This window comes from Heterodontus francisci, chromosome 11 (genome assembly GCF_036365525.1).
Source record: "Heterodontus francisci isolate sHetFra1 chromosome 11, sHetFra1.hap1, whole genome shotgun sequence".
NCBI classification, from domain to species: Eukaryota; Metazoa; Chordata; class Chondrichthyes; order Heterodontiformes; family Heterodontidae; genus Heterodontus; species Heterodontus francisci.
Window position 1 is genome coordinate 100,933,507 of NC_090381.1, and position 16,130 is coordinate 100,949,636.

Consider the following 16,130-nt stretch of genomic DNA (forward strand, 5'->3'; position numbering starts at 1 on the left):
TTTTTTTTGTGACCTTAGGAATTCCAAATGGTGTCCAGTGCGCACACAAACACTCGTGGCATGAAGCGTGCTGGCCGACCTCTTGTTACAGGTATTAGTGACAAAACATCTGCCAGAAGTGTGCAGAGGAGGCAGATGATGACCTCTGACCTCCAGCAGCTTGCTATGCTGATTTGACACCTGCGCTGTCATTTTGCAGCTCATGTAAATAAGCAGGCAGCCAGGAGATACAGTGCTGTCTGCATTACATCAAACAAGCACAGGGTAATTGCACATTGTGATCCCCAGGGCTGTTTTTGGGGGCAATCCAATTTAGACCCCCTTGTTTAGCACCTAAATTACTTTGCTCTTCAAATTAGTACCTTTATTCAAAGGTCAGTATGCAGCACTCACTCAGTATTGTATTAAAAAGTCATTCTAGATTATGTGCTCAAATGGTACGTAGTGCCCATCGCCTTGGGCCAGAAGTACCACACCTTATTCAGAAATGATTAAAAGTTTTAAGAATGCAATTATTTAAAGAGACCTGTTCTTCTCCAGTTGAGCCATTGTGTTATCAGTGCAATGCAGCTGTTCAGAGTTGATTTAGTTTTGGGTTGATATCAGATTTTTGCTTCATTTATTTTGGGGTTTGGAATTTCTTTAAGGTTTCTTCTTGATTGCGTTACCCAATGACATCCATGATGGAGCAAACTATTACATTCTTCTTCTTTGGCCTCCTTATCTCGAGAGACAATGGGTAAGCGCCTGGAGGTGGTCAGTGGTATGTGGAGCAGTGCCTGGAGTGGCTATAAAGGCCAATTCTAGAGTGACGGGCTCTTCCACAGGTGCTGCAGAAAAATTTGTTTGTCGGGACTGTTACACAGTTGGCTCTCCCCTTGCACCTCTCTTTTTTTCCTGCCAACTACTAAGTCTCTTCGACTCGTCACACTTTAGCCCCGCCTTTATGGCTGCCCGCCAGCTCTGGCGAACGCTGGCAACTGACTCCCACGACTTGTGATCAATGTCACAGGATTTCATGTCGCGTTTGCAGACGTCTTTAAAGCGGAGACATGGACGGCCGGTGGGTCTGATACCAGTGGCGAGCTCGCTGTACAATGTGTCTTTGGGGATCCTGCCATCTTCCATGCGGCTCACATGGCCATTATGGAGGATAATATTTGATGCACCAACTATGTTCTTCTATTGGTAGGCTGATTTGATCAGTACAGTCCACTAAAAAAGCAGTAACAGTTTCTCCAACTCAGAGCATGACCCCTGTTCCATTGTGCCATGAGCAGATTGGCAAAGGGGTTCCATTAGCACACTGCTGACCTGCGAACCTCAAATGAGAGACTCCAGCAGGATTGCTTAACAAACCTGTACCAACACGTGGGAACTCTCTCTCATAAATGGAAAAGCCACAGGCTGTGACTATAATCTGAATAGACATGTCTTTGTGGCAAGTTGTTTTCAGACTGGAGAAATCACACATTCATCATGGATGATATTCCTTTTAATGAGGTCTTTCACTCAGTAACCTTTTTGATCCATGTATAGATGCAATTTGAACAGTTATGGCCATTTTTTTCCCTCTGGATTATTTGAAACTTAAAACACAAATGATTAACTCGAGTACAAATATTTATTTGCCCCTTCACCAGGTAGGTTTGCGTATCTGTTTTTGGAACAAAGGGGGGGTTAATTGAAAATGTTGTGTTCAATTCAACACCACATTAGAGCTGAATACAGTACAGTTTTTTACTCTTACATGGTTTGTGGGTGTTGCTGACAAGGCCAGCAGTTATTGCCCTTGACAACTGAGTGCTAGGCCATTTCAGAAGATAGTTAAGAGTCAGCCGCATTGCTATGGAGTCAACAGGCCGGACCAGGTAAGGACAGCAGATTTTGTCCCCTAAAGGGTATTCGTGAACCAGATGTGTATTTACGACAATGATAGTTTTATGGCACCATTGCTGAAATTAGCTTTCAATTCCAGAATTTATTTTTAGTATTAAAGATCCACCAGCTGCTGTGGAGGGATGTCGAGGTGTCCCCAGGGCATTAGCCCAGGTCTCTGGATTCCTAGTTCAGTGACATTACCACTACGCCACCATCTCCCCTGCCTTTGGAAGTTCCATGAACATGTCAAATGTAAAATGTGTGTTTTATTAAAACCTGCCCCTGTTTCTCTAGAGTTGCACTGGGAAGAATCTTTGATGAGGTTATTTTAGTGGATGTGCTAGACAGCAAGGATTCAGCTCATTTAGCCATGATCAAGAGGCCTGAACTCGGCGTGACGTTTACGAAGCTACACTGTTGGACTCTCACACACTATTCCAAATGTATATTCATGGATGCTGACACGCTGGTAAGTGATGGGCTTCCAGAAATTGGGGTAGATGACTAAACACTTGTAAAATTCTGGCCAAGACCAGTTTAAGCAATCCAGTATAGTTTGCACAATGTACAGATGTTGCTCCTTACTGCTCATGTTACATGATGTAACTACGCTGTATTAGTACTTATTACAGTTCTGGGTGGATTTGTTTCTTCACGTTAACTTTGGTAAACTGAATCCAGGAAACATAAATTTCTCAATTTCAGGACGGGTCATAATTTGAACAATTGGAGGAGTAACTATAGAGTAATAGCTGAATCAACAATATTCTGGAATTATGAAGCAAAGGTCCTGCTTGACCTCAGTTTCTTTCAGGAGGTCACAAATTTTTAAAAAATCATCTCGTGCCCTACGATGTAGCTTACTCGAACAGCTGGAAAGCTTGTAACCTGTGTTCCCTCCTAAGCCGCATGTGTGCACAGATGCGCAGTAACCCGGAAGGTACCGCAGAGGCCACTCGAGTCATTCTGTTTTAAAATACAATGCACGTGTAGCCGTACAAAAAATACAAAGGTATCGTGCATTGAATTAAACAGGCTGCTCACAAGGAAAAAGATTACCCCATTTTGAAAGACTAAACTTAAAAATTCATGGGAAAGCAAAGTGGAATGTAGAACTGGGTAAGAAATTGTATTTTGAAAGAAGGAAAATAAAAGTGCCCAAGAGAAACGCCAGCCCCAGCATAACGAGGAGTGTAGGGAGCCTGATAGTGAACCAAGAACCCAGCAAGGTTGGGCATGTGGATCAGCAGGACCGAACTTGAATAATTTCTGGCAGTCTCTCACCCAGCAGTTGGTCAGATTGACTGACTGCATGGCTGGTGGGCTGGAGCGTTCAGCAGTAGCAGGAGGCCACAGTAGGGATGTTCCCCAGCAGTCAGTAGGGGGAGGAAGGCTTTGGACCACAAATTGGGGCTGGGGATAAGGCAGAAGCTCCAGCCTGTGATTGGGGAAGCCAGATAATGGGGGCTGTAATCAGGTGAAAGCTTCCGAGGAGCGCTAAAAGGAGCTGATCTTCAGGATTTGCCTTGGGCAGTTGGCAGCTTCCACCTCTGATCTGCTGTCGTCCGACAACACAGAACTCCCCCCTGACGTTGTTAACTTGATCATCGGGCCACAACTGTTGACTGTTAATTAGGCCCCCTGCTTGTCTTTTGTGGAACAGCTTCATCAACAATCTGATTGGGGTTTGTAAAAATGTAAGTGGATGGGAATGGGATCCGGTTACTCGATTTTTTTTTTTTTTTTGATTTTTTTTTCTCTCTCTCTATTTTAAAGCCTTCATCTCTCCCACCTGTCCAGGGGAGGCATTAAAGTCGAGGCCAATGTGTCAGATGAAGGGAGGGTGCTGTGGGGAGTACCATAAAGTCACTGCCTGTCCCCTTATCTATAAAACTAACCTGCAGACAGAAACCAATTTATTAACCTCTTAAGTTTGAGATGATGTTGAAGTAGGGAGAATAGTAGAGGCTGGGGGACATGGCTAATTCTTTTCAGCAGGATTTAGATCTATTATGCAACTGAGCTGAGAGATAACAAATTAAATCAATGCTAATAAATGCCAGTTTATACAAGTTGTCACATGAGGAAGGACAGAGAATTAGTGCAGACTTTAAATGTTGAAAGAGAGCTGGGAATGATGGTAAACTGGCCCTTTTAATGCCAAGAAAATATTTGCAAGCAACTGATTAAAGATGCCTATACAAAATGCTTCTCTGTGTTAGTTTCTAGCCATATTAGACATACTATCTTAAACAGGAATAAATATCTATTGTGCTTTGGATGAGACTTTATTTGAATCTATTTCCAGAAGCTAAGGTTTTTGAGAGTTACCTCTTTTTATCTTTCCCACATCAAGTCCAAATCTTTTTTTGTAAAGCTGTGTTGTAGAATCATAATGGGGTGAACGGGATAACCTCCAAAAATGGGTGGGTTTGGCTCAGGTGAGGTGTTAAAATATCCAACCCCAACCTGCTCCCAGGAGGTGGATTGGTCATTTTAAATATTTTAATGAGGCTGTATGGCCTTCATTTTAACAGTGATTCTATTATTAACCACATTCGGTTGTGTTTCTTTGGCCTCGGGGGAAACCCAGTAGGTGAGAAGCACTGAATCCATATGTTAAGTGCCTTTTTATAGCACTGCTTGTGGCTCAGGAGGAGCAGAGGTTTATTCAGTAAACCCCACCCAGGCCCTCCCCAGCACAATCTGTCTGCTCCAAACCCACCCATGATCAGACGCCCTCTTCCTCACACGATCTCTTCCACCCCCTCACTGGACATACCTGCTCTCAGCCGAGCTTGATTGGGGCTTTGTATTGCATGCTTTCCCATCCAACATGCAGCCAGCCTATCAATCGGAATAAAATTTCAATTTAAGCCCGTACTTCTGGATTTCCTAACCTCAAACAACTGCTTAGCTTCCTCACTGCCTCCGAGCTAATGCCCAGCCCAACACCTTGTTCTTCAGCCTAGGATCCCATCATTGTAAGGCACTGAGTGGGATAGAACAGGAGTGATATTCTAAGTGATTAGCCAAGTTTCAGTGTTCCAGTCTCAAACTGGTTTGGGGAACCAGTCATAAATAATGTGATAACATTTCTAAATATAGTTTGGGGAATAAATGCTGTTGGACAATGTCACTATATGGCCTGATCCAAGAGTACTCCTTCAAGTCATCTGTTAGCCATCCCACATGCTAGTTAGCTTGCTTGTATTGCTCTGAAATGCATTGAAAGATTGGATCAAACAAAACAAGAGAAATAATTGCTTTAGCATTCTGCAGCTTCTATGAGTAATTTCATCTGGAAAACAGGAAAGAGTATGTCTAATCAAAGGGTTAACTTCTATGGTTTGGTCACATGTGTTTGACAAGGTGCCAAAGGCATGAGTAACGAGGGTGTAGAGCTCCACTTACTGATGCTATAATTGGGGTGGGAAGATTTGGTTTTGACACTCTGCCAATAAAGTCACCTCCGATTGAACTAGTTTTCATTGCTTTCACATGTCTTCCAACAGCTCCATTAGACAGCACATTAGAATTCCATGTATTCATTCATGTGCATGCAGAAACGCCAAAACTGCCAATTACTTGTGTCTGAAGACAAGATTGGTCTGTCTTCAGCTATGTTTTTGAGGTTCTCTTCAAAGTGACTGTTGTATTATTCACTGTGTAAAGAAAGAACTTGTATTTATATAGCACCTTCCATGGCCTCAAAACATCCCAAGGCACTTTACAGCCAATTAAATACTTTTGTAATGTAGTTCCTGTTGTAATATAACCACAAGCAGCAATGAGATGGTGTAGCTTAATTACAGTCTAAAAAGGTGTGGCTTGTTGAATACTGTACTTTATCCACATACAGCCGTTTTAAAAAAAAAAGTGTCTGAAATGCCAGTCAGTATTGGGAGTTGCACAGTTTGCAGTTCAGTGTGCTCTCTGTACATTAGCTCACGTATCTTTTTGAGCAAACACTCATGTCTATCTTCAGTAGTATAAGAGAGCACTAGCCAGTTTATAATGCTGCCATTTAGTTTAGTTTAGAGATACAGCACTGAAACAGGCCCTTCGGCCCACCGAGTCTGTGCCGACCTACAACCACCCATTTATACTAATCCTACACTAACTCCATATTCCTACCACATCCCCATTCTCAACTGACTTTAGATGATGCGCACGCAGAGAGGCCATTCAGCCTCTCTGCTGGCTCTTTTGAAACAGCTATCCAATTAGTCCAACTCCAACTCTGACCCCATAATCCTTCAGTTTTTTTTCTGCAAGTATTATCACTGATTTTTATTTATTTTTTGAATGGTTTGAGAGTGTTTCCTGTAACCAGTGCTTCTGACATTTTAACAGGTATTATGCAACATCGACGAACTCTTTGAAAGGGAAGAATTATCTGCTGCACCGGATCCTGGCTGGCCGGATTGTTTCAATACGGGAGTTTTTGTTTACCGCCCTTCCATTGCAACCTACAGTGAACTTTTACAGTGTTCTACAGAAAAGGGCAGCTTCGATGGTACGTTTCATTGTTAGAAAGAAAGATTTGTACGTGATCTCTGGCCCCTAGCTTGAAATTGCAACCAATGTTCTTTGCACTGACACACCTCATTGGCCAACGCTCCACATTTTTTTTTCATTCATAGGAACATGGGAGCAGGAGTAGGCCATTCAGCCCTTCAAGCCTGCTCCGCCATTCAGTTATATCATGGCTGATCATTTACCTCAATGCCACGTTCCCGCGCGTGATCCCCATATCCCTCGATGTCATTAGTATCCAGGTATCTATCGATTTCTGTCTTGAACATGCTTCCACAGCCCTCTGGGGTAGAGAATTCCAAAGATTCACCCCCTCTCAGTGAAGAAATTCCTCCTCCTCCTCTTCCTCCTCCTCCTCCTCTTCCTCTTCCTCTTCCTCTCAGTCTTAAATGGCTTACCCCTTTATCCCGAGACTAGGTTCCAGACGCACCAGCCAAGAGAAACTTGCTATCTACATCCACTCTCTCATGGTCTGCAAGGCTCCATACAATTGCAGCAATTCAGACTGCGTTAGTATATATTGTGTGCAGTAATTTCAAGTATGAAGTCACCCAAGTTGAATTTAGGTAAGCAATATGCAAGCATCTCAAGAAAATATGCAATACTTAAATAAACAAACAAATAAATAAATCCGTCTTGGGATGTGGGCATTGCTGGCAAGGCCAGCATTTGTTGCCCATCCCTAGTTGCCCTCAAGAAGGTGCTGGTGAGCTGCCACCTTGGACCGCATGCTGAAGGTACTGCCAATGTGCTGTTGGGGAGGGAGTTATGGGATTTTGTCCCAGCGACCCTGAAGGAATCATGATATACATGTTCCAAGTCATGATTGGGAACTTGGAGGTGGAGGTGTTCCCATGCACCTGCTGCCCTTTACCTTCTAGGGGGTAAACATTGTGGGTTTAACATTGCACTAGGTGCAGTATAACTGCAGCTGATGCACAGCAAAACTTTGGTAATATTTAAAGCATAACTAGTTCCTGGGCAGTCAAATGGTGGTAAGTGAAAATTATACTTCATGTCTAATCACTTTTATGGTTGGCAGAGAGCCAACCACTCTGCAGGTACTTTACTGGATAAATGTAATCGGCATTTAGATCCCAAGGAGCAGAGTTCTTGGCAAACATTGAAACAAATCTGCAAAGTTCTGTTTTTTTTTGTCCTGGTCAGGATGATTTAGGGTTGGCAGTATAACTCTGCTCCGCTCCTCTCATTCAGATAGTCACTGATTTATAGTTTAAATGTTCTGATCCTAATTAGGAAGATGGTGGTAACTTCCAGTTAATTTAAAACTTGGACTTGCAAAATGTTAAATGTTTGAGGCGACTCCTTGCAGGATATAAATAAGCTTTTGCCAATGTGAACTTGACCTACTGGCAAAACAGTACAGTGGTGGCAATTGCTCTTGGGTCTATTCATAAAGTTTTTTGATACAGTCTCACAGGCACAATTGGTTTGATGATGGAAATACTGGAGCCACCTGAGTAAACGTTATGTTGGATTAACTATAAATAATATTGTGAATAAGGCAGCGAATGCCCCAGGCTTTTCATGTTTCAACCATAACTATAAAAAGAAAGTTGACTAAACTCCTTCAGATTATCCTTCTCCAAATAAGGAAACGTGCAAGTGGCAAGATAATGTAGTCAAAAATATAAAGACTTAGTAAACGTTTGTCTAATTTTAAAAGTTTGAACAACACAAAATCCGTGTCTCCTACTTTGCTCCTGTCGTCTCTCTTCTTTTGTTCTCTCTCACTTTCAGTTGCTTTCTTTTTCTCTTTTTTTCTGCTGTCTTGCTCGCTGTCTCTGTCTCTGTCTCGCACTCTCTCTCGGGGGATCCATATTTCCCACACATTGTGGAAATGCCAGTTAGGCTGGGTCTCTGCCTCTTTCACAGTGCCCCAGGATTTTCAGGGATTCATAAAACAGGTACCCCGGGCCTATACCTACAACTGTCTGACTTTCAACTCAAAGACCTCTGTTTTCAGAGGCACCTGAAGAAACTGGCATGAAGCCTTGTACTTGACAATCTCAAAATAAGAGGGTCCAAAAAGGCCAACTAGTAAGGCAAGGGAGCCTGTCTGTTCTAAATTCCCTGCTGGACTTCAAGTCTGGAGGCTTCTTGATGCTACCAGAAGCAACTAGAAAGGCCTAAGGCTGTCAGCAAATCCTGGAGTTGCAGGCCTTTTGTGTATTCCCATCCTTGCATCCCAGTGCAAGTCTCTTTCAGAAGGTGGGCCTATGTGACAGGACTGGATCATGGCAATACCGAACCAACAAACTCTGAGGTTCTAAGGCCTGGTCAGATACTGGGGCAAAGCAGTGGGATAGCATCAAGGCTGAAATTCCAGGTAAGATGTTGGCGTCTTTTTCTGTGAAAGGGATGCAATAAAGAGCAATTCCTCTTGAGTTTTACAATTCTTTGTCATCTTCATTTCGTCAGTGCTCCTCAAAGGATCTCAGATGAAAGTTCGTTTTAAGACCCAGCTTTCAGAGAATATTGTTTGAGTTATTTATACTACAGCAGTTCTTATCTCCCTCTAAATCAGTGACAGTAGGCAATGGTATGTCTGTTATGTTTCCTACTGATCTATCCATTGTCTAGGAAATAGGAATTGCTTTAAATGGAAATGAAGTACAGAACAGTAGTGTAAATCTCGCTGAATTTAAGTGATTTCCCAGACTGTGTAATAGGAGAGCTACTCTTTAAAGAAAATAATTTAAATTGCATATTTTAATTGTCAGACTTGTTGGCACCATTGATGATGATGATGTTTAGCTAACAGTAAGAGATGTTATCTGATCAGAGTACATTTAAACCACATTACAAAGTAAGAATTAACATCTCTCACTGAAGAGTGTCTGCAGAGTCTCATCGACAGGTTTGTGGCTGCCTGCAACGAATTTGGCCTAACCATCAGCCTCAAGAAAACGAACATCATGGGACAGGACGTCAGAAATGCTCCATCCATCAATATTGGCGACCACGCTCTGGAAGTGGTTCAAGAGTTCAAGGCTCAACTTTCACCAGTAACCTGTCTCTAGATGCAGAAATCAACAAGCGCATGGGAAAGACTGGCCAAGAGAGTGTGGGAAAATGGCACACTGACACGGAACACAAAAGTCTGAGTGTATCAGGCCTGTGTCCTCAGTACCTTGCTCTATGGCAGCGAGGCCTGGACAACGTATGTCAGCCAAGAGCGACGTCTCAATTCATTCCATCTTTGCTGCCTCCGGAGAATACTTGGCATCAGGTGGCAGGACCGTATCTCCAACGCAGAAGTCCTCGAGGCGGCCAACATCCCAGCTTATACACATTACTGAGTTAGCGGCGCTTGAGATGGCTTGGCCATGTGAGCCGCATGGAAGGTGGCAGGATCCCCAAAGGCACATTGTACAGCGAGCTCGCCACTGGTATCAGACCCACCGGCCGTCCATGTCTCCGCTTTAAAGACGTCTGCAAACGCGACATGAAGTCCTGTGACATTGATCACAAGTCGTAGGAGTCAGTTGCCAGCATTCGCCAGAGCTGGCGGGCAGCCATAAAGGCAGGGCTAAAGTGTGGCGAGTCATAGAGACTTAGCAGTTGGCAGGAAAAAGACAGAGGTGCAAGGGGAGAGCCAACTGTGTAACAGCCTCGACAAACAAATTTTTCTGCAGCACCTGTGGAAGAGCCTGTCACTCTAGAATTGGCCTTTATAGCCACTCCAGGCGCTGCTCCACACACCACTGACCACCTCCAGGTGCTTACCCATTGTCTCTCGAGATATGAAGGCCAAAGAAGAAAGTAAGAATTGTTCTCGCAGTTTGGCTGTCAACCTCTCAAGTATTTTTAAACTAGACTACCGAAAAATAAAGATTTATCATAAGGAAATATGTAATAGCAAAATCGGATAGCCCCTGAAAATGAGCATGGGGATGGCAATGCAGGATTAACCCGCACCCATTCTTTCTGATGTAGGCAGCATACAGACTTGGTGCTGGCAGCTCATTTAAATGATAGCTGCTAAATGCACTGTTGAGTGACTGCATGCCTCAGCAGGGGGCCAGATTTGTGTGAGGCTAGCACCACTTAACGCTAGCCTGCACTACTAAAAGCCAGTCTGCACCTCCTTAAAGAGGAAGTGGCTAGAGAATAGTGACCTGCAAAAAGAGTGACAATAGCGCAACAAGGCAGAGAGTGCGCTCTAAAGTTCTCTGATGCAGCACTGGAGGCCTTGATGCAGTAGGCGAGAGGCCCTCCTATCCACAGGGGGCCAGGAGACCCACCAGACAAATTTTACAAAGGCAGTGGGAGCAAACGGCCATTGCTGTCAATGCAAGCAGTGTAGTCCTGAGGACCTGAACACAGTGCAGGAAGTAGTTTTAATGACCTCACACAAGTGGTCACCGTCAGTGAATGCATCTTCAAATGCCATATCCTTACAAATAAACCACTAGCATCACACACTGCTCCATATAACACTCCCCCTTTACTCATCTACTGACAACTGTGACTCAAACCTCACATTAACTTCACCTCACTATCACACACTTCGCTCACGCTTACATCTCGCAGCATGTACATTTTACCAGCTATTTAACCATGATAGGCGCATCACCCAAACACATTGCACCATATTCACTGACACATCTCCCCCCCTCTCTTGCAAGACAAGGTAGCACACAACTGAAGGCAGCATGAGCTAACTAGCTGTATTTTCTCACCCCCCCCCCCCCATAGTAGAGGAGACAGTGCCCGCCATCATTGGAGCAGTCATGACTGAGGCTGTGGTCAGCGGTAGCACTGAAACCATCGACGATGACAGTGCTTTCCTACATAATCCTCCTTTTGTACATCCCACTTCCCACCTCATCTCACAATTTGCAGATGGTTTATGTCTTCCTTTCCTCCCCTCACCACAGCCCTACCCCTTGTGCTTTCTCCTTTCAGATACCCAAGAACTGACAGCTGGACAGGTAGTGATGCAGGAGCAAGAAGTGTTAGAGCAGGATTGCCCAACTTACGGCCCGCGGGGCAGAATTCAGCCCGCCAAAGGTTACTATCCGACTCGCCAATTGATTCTAGAGTATCGCTTTGGATCCTATACTATCTGATCTTGGAGGTTTTACCAAAATAAACACACACACACTTAGTATTGTATAGAATCAGACAGGAAGTGGTTGCTGCCTGGAAGCTGGGGGACGGTTATGGGGGGTGACACCGCTCAGAATCCACTCTATCCCATGCTGAGTGGTGCGCATGAATCCGCTTCCGGGTGGGTCCACAGTTCAGGTTCTGGGGCAGCGAGTGTGGTTGGCGGTCGGATTGCAGGCTGGAGCCGTGGGCCTGAGGTGAGGACAGGAGACCCAGGGGAGGAGAGGCCCAAGGCACGGCTGCTTCAGGGGCTTCAGCTGGTAGACGTGGCCTGACCCTGCAGCCTCTGTCCCCAACTCTGGTCCTCCTTCTCCCTGCAGCCAGTCTATGGAAGATTAAAGTTTTATCTAATTGAGGGATTTAAGATGAATAAAGGATTCGATCGGGTAAATAGAGAGAAACTATTTCCTCTAGTGAGAGAGTCCAGAACAAGGGGGCAGAACCCTAAAGTTCGAGCGAGGCTGATCAGGGCTGATATTAGGAAGCACTTCACACAAAGGGTAGTGCAAATCTGGAACTCTTTCTTTTCCCCCCCCCCCCCCAAAAAAGGGGTCAAGTTTTAAAAAGTTCACAACTGAGATAGGTAGTTAGTTAGTTAGGTAGTTAGTTGGGTAAAGGTATTAAGGGTGTTAAAACCAAGGAGTGTAGATGGAGTTAAAATACAAATCAGCCGTGATCTAATTGAATGGTGGAAAATGCTTGAGGGGCTGAATGGCCTCTTCCTGTTCCTATGACTGACCCTAAGGAACATGGATACTGGGGCCAGGGTCTGGTTCTGATGTTTCTGTTCCCATTTACCTGTCTGTTTTGGGGCCACTGCTGTTTGTCATTTTTATAAATGACCTGGAAGAGGGTGTAGAAGGGTGGGTTAGTAAATTTGCAGATGACACTAAGGTCGGTGGAGTTGTGGATAGTGCCGAAGGATGTTGTAGGGTACAGAGAGACATAGGCTGCAGAGCTGGGCTGAGAGATGGCAAATGGAGTTTAATGTGGAAAAGTGTGAGGTGATTCACTTTGGAAGGAGTAACAGGAATGCAGAGTACTGGGCTAATGGGAAGATTCTTGGTAGTGTAGATGAACAGAGAGATCTTGGTGTCCAGGTGCATAAATCCCTGAAGGTTGCTAACCAGGTAAATAGGGCTGTTAAGAAGGCATATGGTGTGTTAGCTTTTATTAGTAGGGGGGTCGAGTTTCGGAGCCACGAGGTCATGCTGCAGCTGTACAAAACTCTGGTGAGACCGCACCTGGAGTATTGTGTGCAGTTCTGGTCACCGCATTATAGGAAGGATGTGGAAGCTATGGAAAGGGTGCAGAGGAGATTTACTAGGATGTTGCCTGGTATGGAGGAAAGTCTTACGAGGAAAGGCTGAGGGACTTGAGGTTGTTTTCGTTGGAGAGGAGGAGAGGTGACTTAATAGAGACATATAAGATAATCAGAGGGTTAGATAGGGTGGATAGTGAGCGTCTTTTTCCTCGGATGGTGATGGCAAACACGAGGGGACATAGCTTCAAGTTGAGGGGTGATAGATATAGGACAAATGTGAGAGGTAGTTTCTTTACTCAGAGTAGTAAGGAACGCCCTGCCTGCAGCAGTAGTAGATTCGCCAACTTTAAGGGCATTTAAGTGGACATTGGATAGACACATGGATGAAAATGGAATAGTGTAGGTCAGATGGTTTCACAGGTCGGCGCAACATCGAGGGCCGAAGGGCCTGTACGGCGCTGTAATGTTCTAAAAAATTTTTGGAATGGTTCCAGACCGGGTCCAGGAACCATGAGCTGCTTGTGGTTTTGGCTATCGACTTCAAAATTCTTAATTTCAAGTATCAATATGTCTTCTCATTTTAAAGCTTGTTCACAAAAATGCACATTTTTGTTGTTTTGATTAATAGGAAGATAAATTTCTAATGCCTTTTATCTTTCTGAAATTTGCTCTCCGGCTCCCCCCACGTAGGAGAAAAATTGTAATGTGGCCCCTCACACGAAAAGGTTGGACACCCCTGTGGTAGAGGAAGAAGAGACTGATATGAAGGATCTCTGACGCTTTCAACCACCAGCTCAGATTGCACGTCATTTAAAGGGGAGCTTTAGCGGTGAGATCTGCAGGTGGTGGGGCACAGGGCACAAGTGGCCTGCATCCAGGGCAGAGGGAAAGGGTAGTGCAGATGCCAGCTCGCCAGAGGGTGAGGTCGCACAAGAGTTCTGCTGCAGAGGGCTCGTGGTCTTCAATGGGACACCGTAAAGAAAAAGGCTGATGCACGTACACACAAACGCTGAGTGCGTTTCCAGGCCTGTCAGAAAGCATGCTGTCACTGTCAAAGAGCATGGAGGAATCTGGCACCAACCTTGCACAGCTTGGAGCCCACGCTTTTCCAGCATAGAAGTGGTGACCGACTCCATGAGAACACCTGCAGACCCAACCGTGATGCAGTGTCCTGTGGCCAGTGTCTCCGCTTCCATTACAGCACAAGCAGAAGTCACCCAACATCTTGTGCTGCCTTGGAAACTCAGCCCAAAGTCAGGCAAGCTCAGATAGCTGCCATCATGGCTGATCGAAGGAGCTTGCTGGTCTTGCAGTAGTCCAGCAATCTATTCTTCGACAGATTATTAGCATTGCTGAGGTGTCGCCCCAAGGGATTGGCAGTGGCTCTGTGGAGCACAAACCTGCTGTCCCTTCTCTCGGGAGGACAGCATTCATCCTCCCACCAGTCACTCCACCAGTGCCCTTCCTCTTGCCTGTCTACCAGCCAGCCCAGACTTCTGCTGCCCATTCCAAGATGAGGCAGTCCAAAGACGGGCCTTCCATATCCAGAGCTGTGTGAGCTCTTCCTACAAGGCCGTCTGCAGTGTCCCAACTGAAAGTCAGCAGTTTTCCACCAGCCATGCTGCAGTCATTGGGGTAGCACTAGACCAGCAAAGGCACATGAAAGACTGGCACTAAGGGAATGCACAAGTTTGAATAGTTGACCTTTGTGTGGAATATTCGATAGTTTGATAAAGTTGGTTTTGAATGTTTTGTAGCATCTTCTGATGTCAGCATTGTGGCCAAGAGGACAGTAACAGAGGTAAGTTAAGGTGTGGAACTGTTCATTGGTATCATAGGTGGATGAGCTGATCATGGACTGCACAGCGGGAAAGGGGATATGTTGGGTCCCTCCTCCCTTCCTCACCCTTTTCTTTCTCAGCTGCTGGCCATATTTCTGGTATACCTGTGCTGTGCCCTCATGATGGCGTGGTTGTGCACAGTAGAGCAGATTACGGTGAATCATTACATGCATTCTTGGAGGTTACTGCAGGGCTTGTCCAGACAGTGAAAACGTTGCTTAAGCACCCCAATGGTCTGCTCGATGACATTTCGTGTGGCAGCATGGCGCTATATGTACACATGCTGCCCACGTGGGTTATGCATCGGAGTCATGAGCCAGGTGGTCCGTGGATAACCCTTGGATAAGGGGTAAGCCATTTAGGATTGAGATGAGGAGGGACTTCCTCACCCAGAGAGTGGTGAACCTGTGGAATTCTCGACCACAGAAAGCAGTTGAGGCCAAATCATTAAATATATTCAAGAAAGAGTTAGATATAGTTCTTGGAGCTAACGGGATCAAGGGATATGGGGAGAAATCGGGAACAGGATACTGAGTTTGGATGATCAGCCATGATCGTATGGAATGGCGGTGCAGGCTCGAAGGGCCGAATGGCCTACTCCTGCTCCTATTTTTTTCTGTTTCCATGTCACCCAGTAGCCACCCTCTGGTCTCTTATAATAAAAGCAAAATACTGCGGATGCTGGAAATCTGAAATAAAAACGAGAAATGCTGGAACCACTCAGCAGGTCTGGCAGCATCTGTGGAAAGAGAAGCGGAGTTAACGTTTCGGGTCAGTGACCCTTCATCGGAACTCTGGTCTCTTATGATGGCTCAAATGCTGATGGTAAAGTGGACTGGTGCAGAACAAAGGCATCACGACTGCTGTCAGGATACCGGGCACTGACCTGTATGATGTGCTGAATGTGGTCACACACTAGCTGGACAGTGAGCGAGTGTAACCCTTTCTGGTTGTGATTATATCTCTGCGTTGCGGACACTGCATGTAAATTCAGTGTGTGAGCAGTGATCGGCACCCTGCACTATGTGGAAGCCCACCATCCTGGTGAAGAAACATGTATGCTGCCACTGCTTCTCTTTGGAAAGAGAAAACGCAATGCATTTTCCTATTTTTCCATACAGTGTCAATCACCTCTGTTATACAAACTGTGAGATGTTGGAGATGTCCCCATCTCCAGCCTGGAAGGAGCCTGACATAAATATGTACATGGCCACGGCCACCTTTTACAGGCACTGACAGTGCTGTCCTCGCCCTGCTCTGAGGCTGCAGGTCTGCCTGGAACAGGTGGAGGTTTTTGTGAGCACCTCCTTGGTGAAATGGAGACATCGCACACACTGTTCCTCGGTGAGGTTGAGATGAGAATTATTTCTTGAAGACACTGGGTGGACATGGCCTACTGCTGAGAGCTCTTCTCCCTCTCCCCCTCCTCTGCAAGGAGCACGCCCTCTGTATCGCCTCTGCTCATTTTC

General features: G+C 45.3%; 1 protein-coding gene across 2 annotated transcripts in view; it reads left to right on the forward strand.

The window, feature by feature from the left end:
• The window catches only part of LOC137375417 (glycogenin-1-like), a 73,503-nt gene that overhangs the window by 26,299 nt on the left and 31,074 nt on the right, over positions 1-16,130 (forward strand). The window contains exons 3-5 of one of the 2 annotated variants that reach the window (XM_068042608.1): positions 2,176-2,350; positions 6,238-6,400; positions 11,353-11,457. In XM_068042608.1, coding sequence (XP_067898709.1) covers positions 2,176-2,350; positions 6,238-6,400; positions 11,353-11,457 — 443 coding nt within the window. The remainder of the gene's footprint in view (positions 1-2,175; positions 2,351-6,237; positions 6,401-11,352; positions 11,458-16,130) is intronic. The other variant, XM_068042609.1, reaches the window with a different exon arrangement.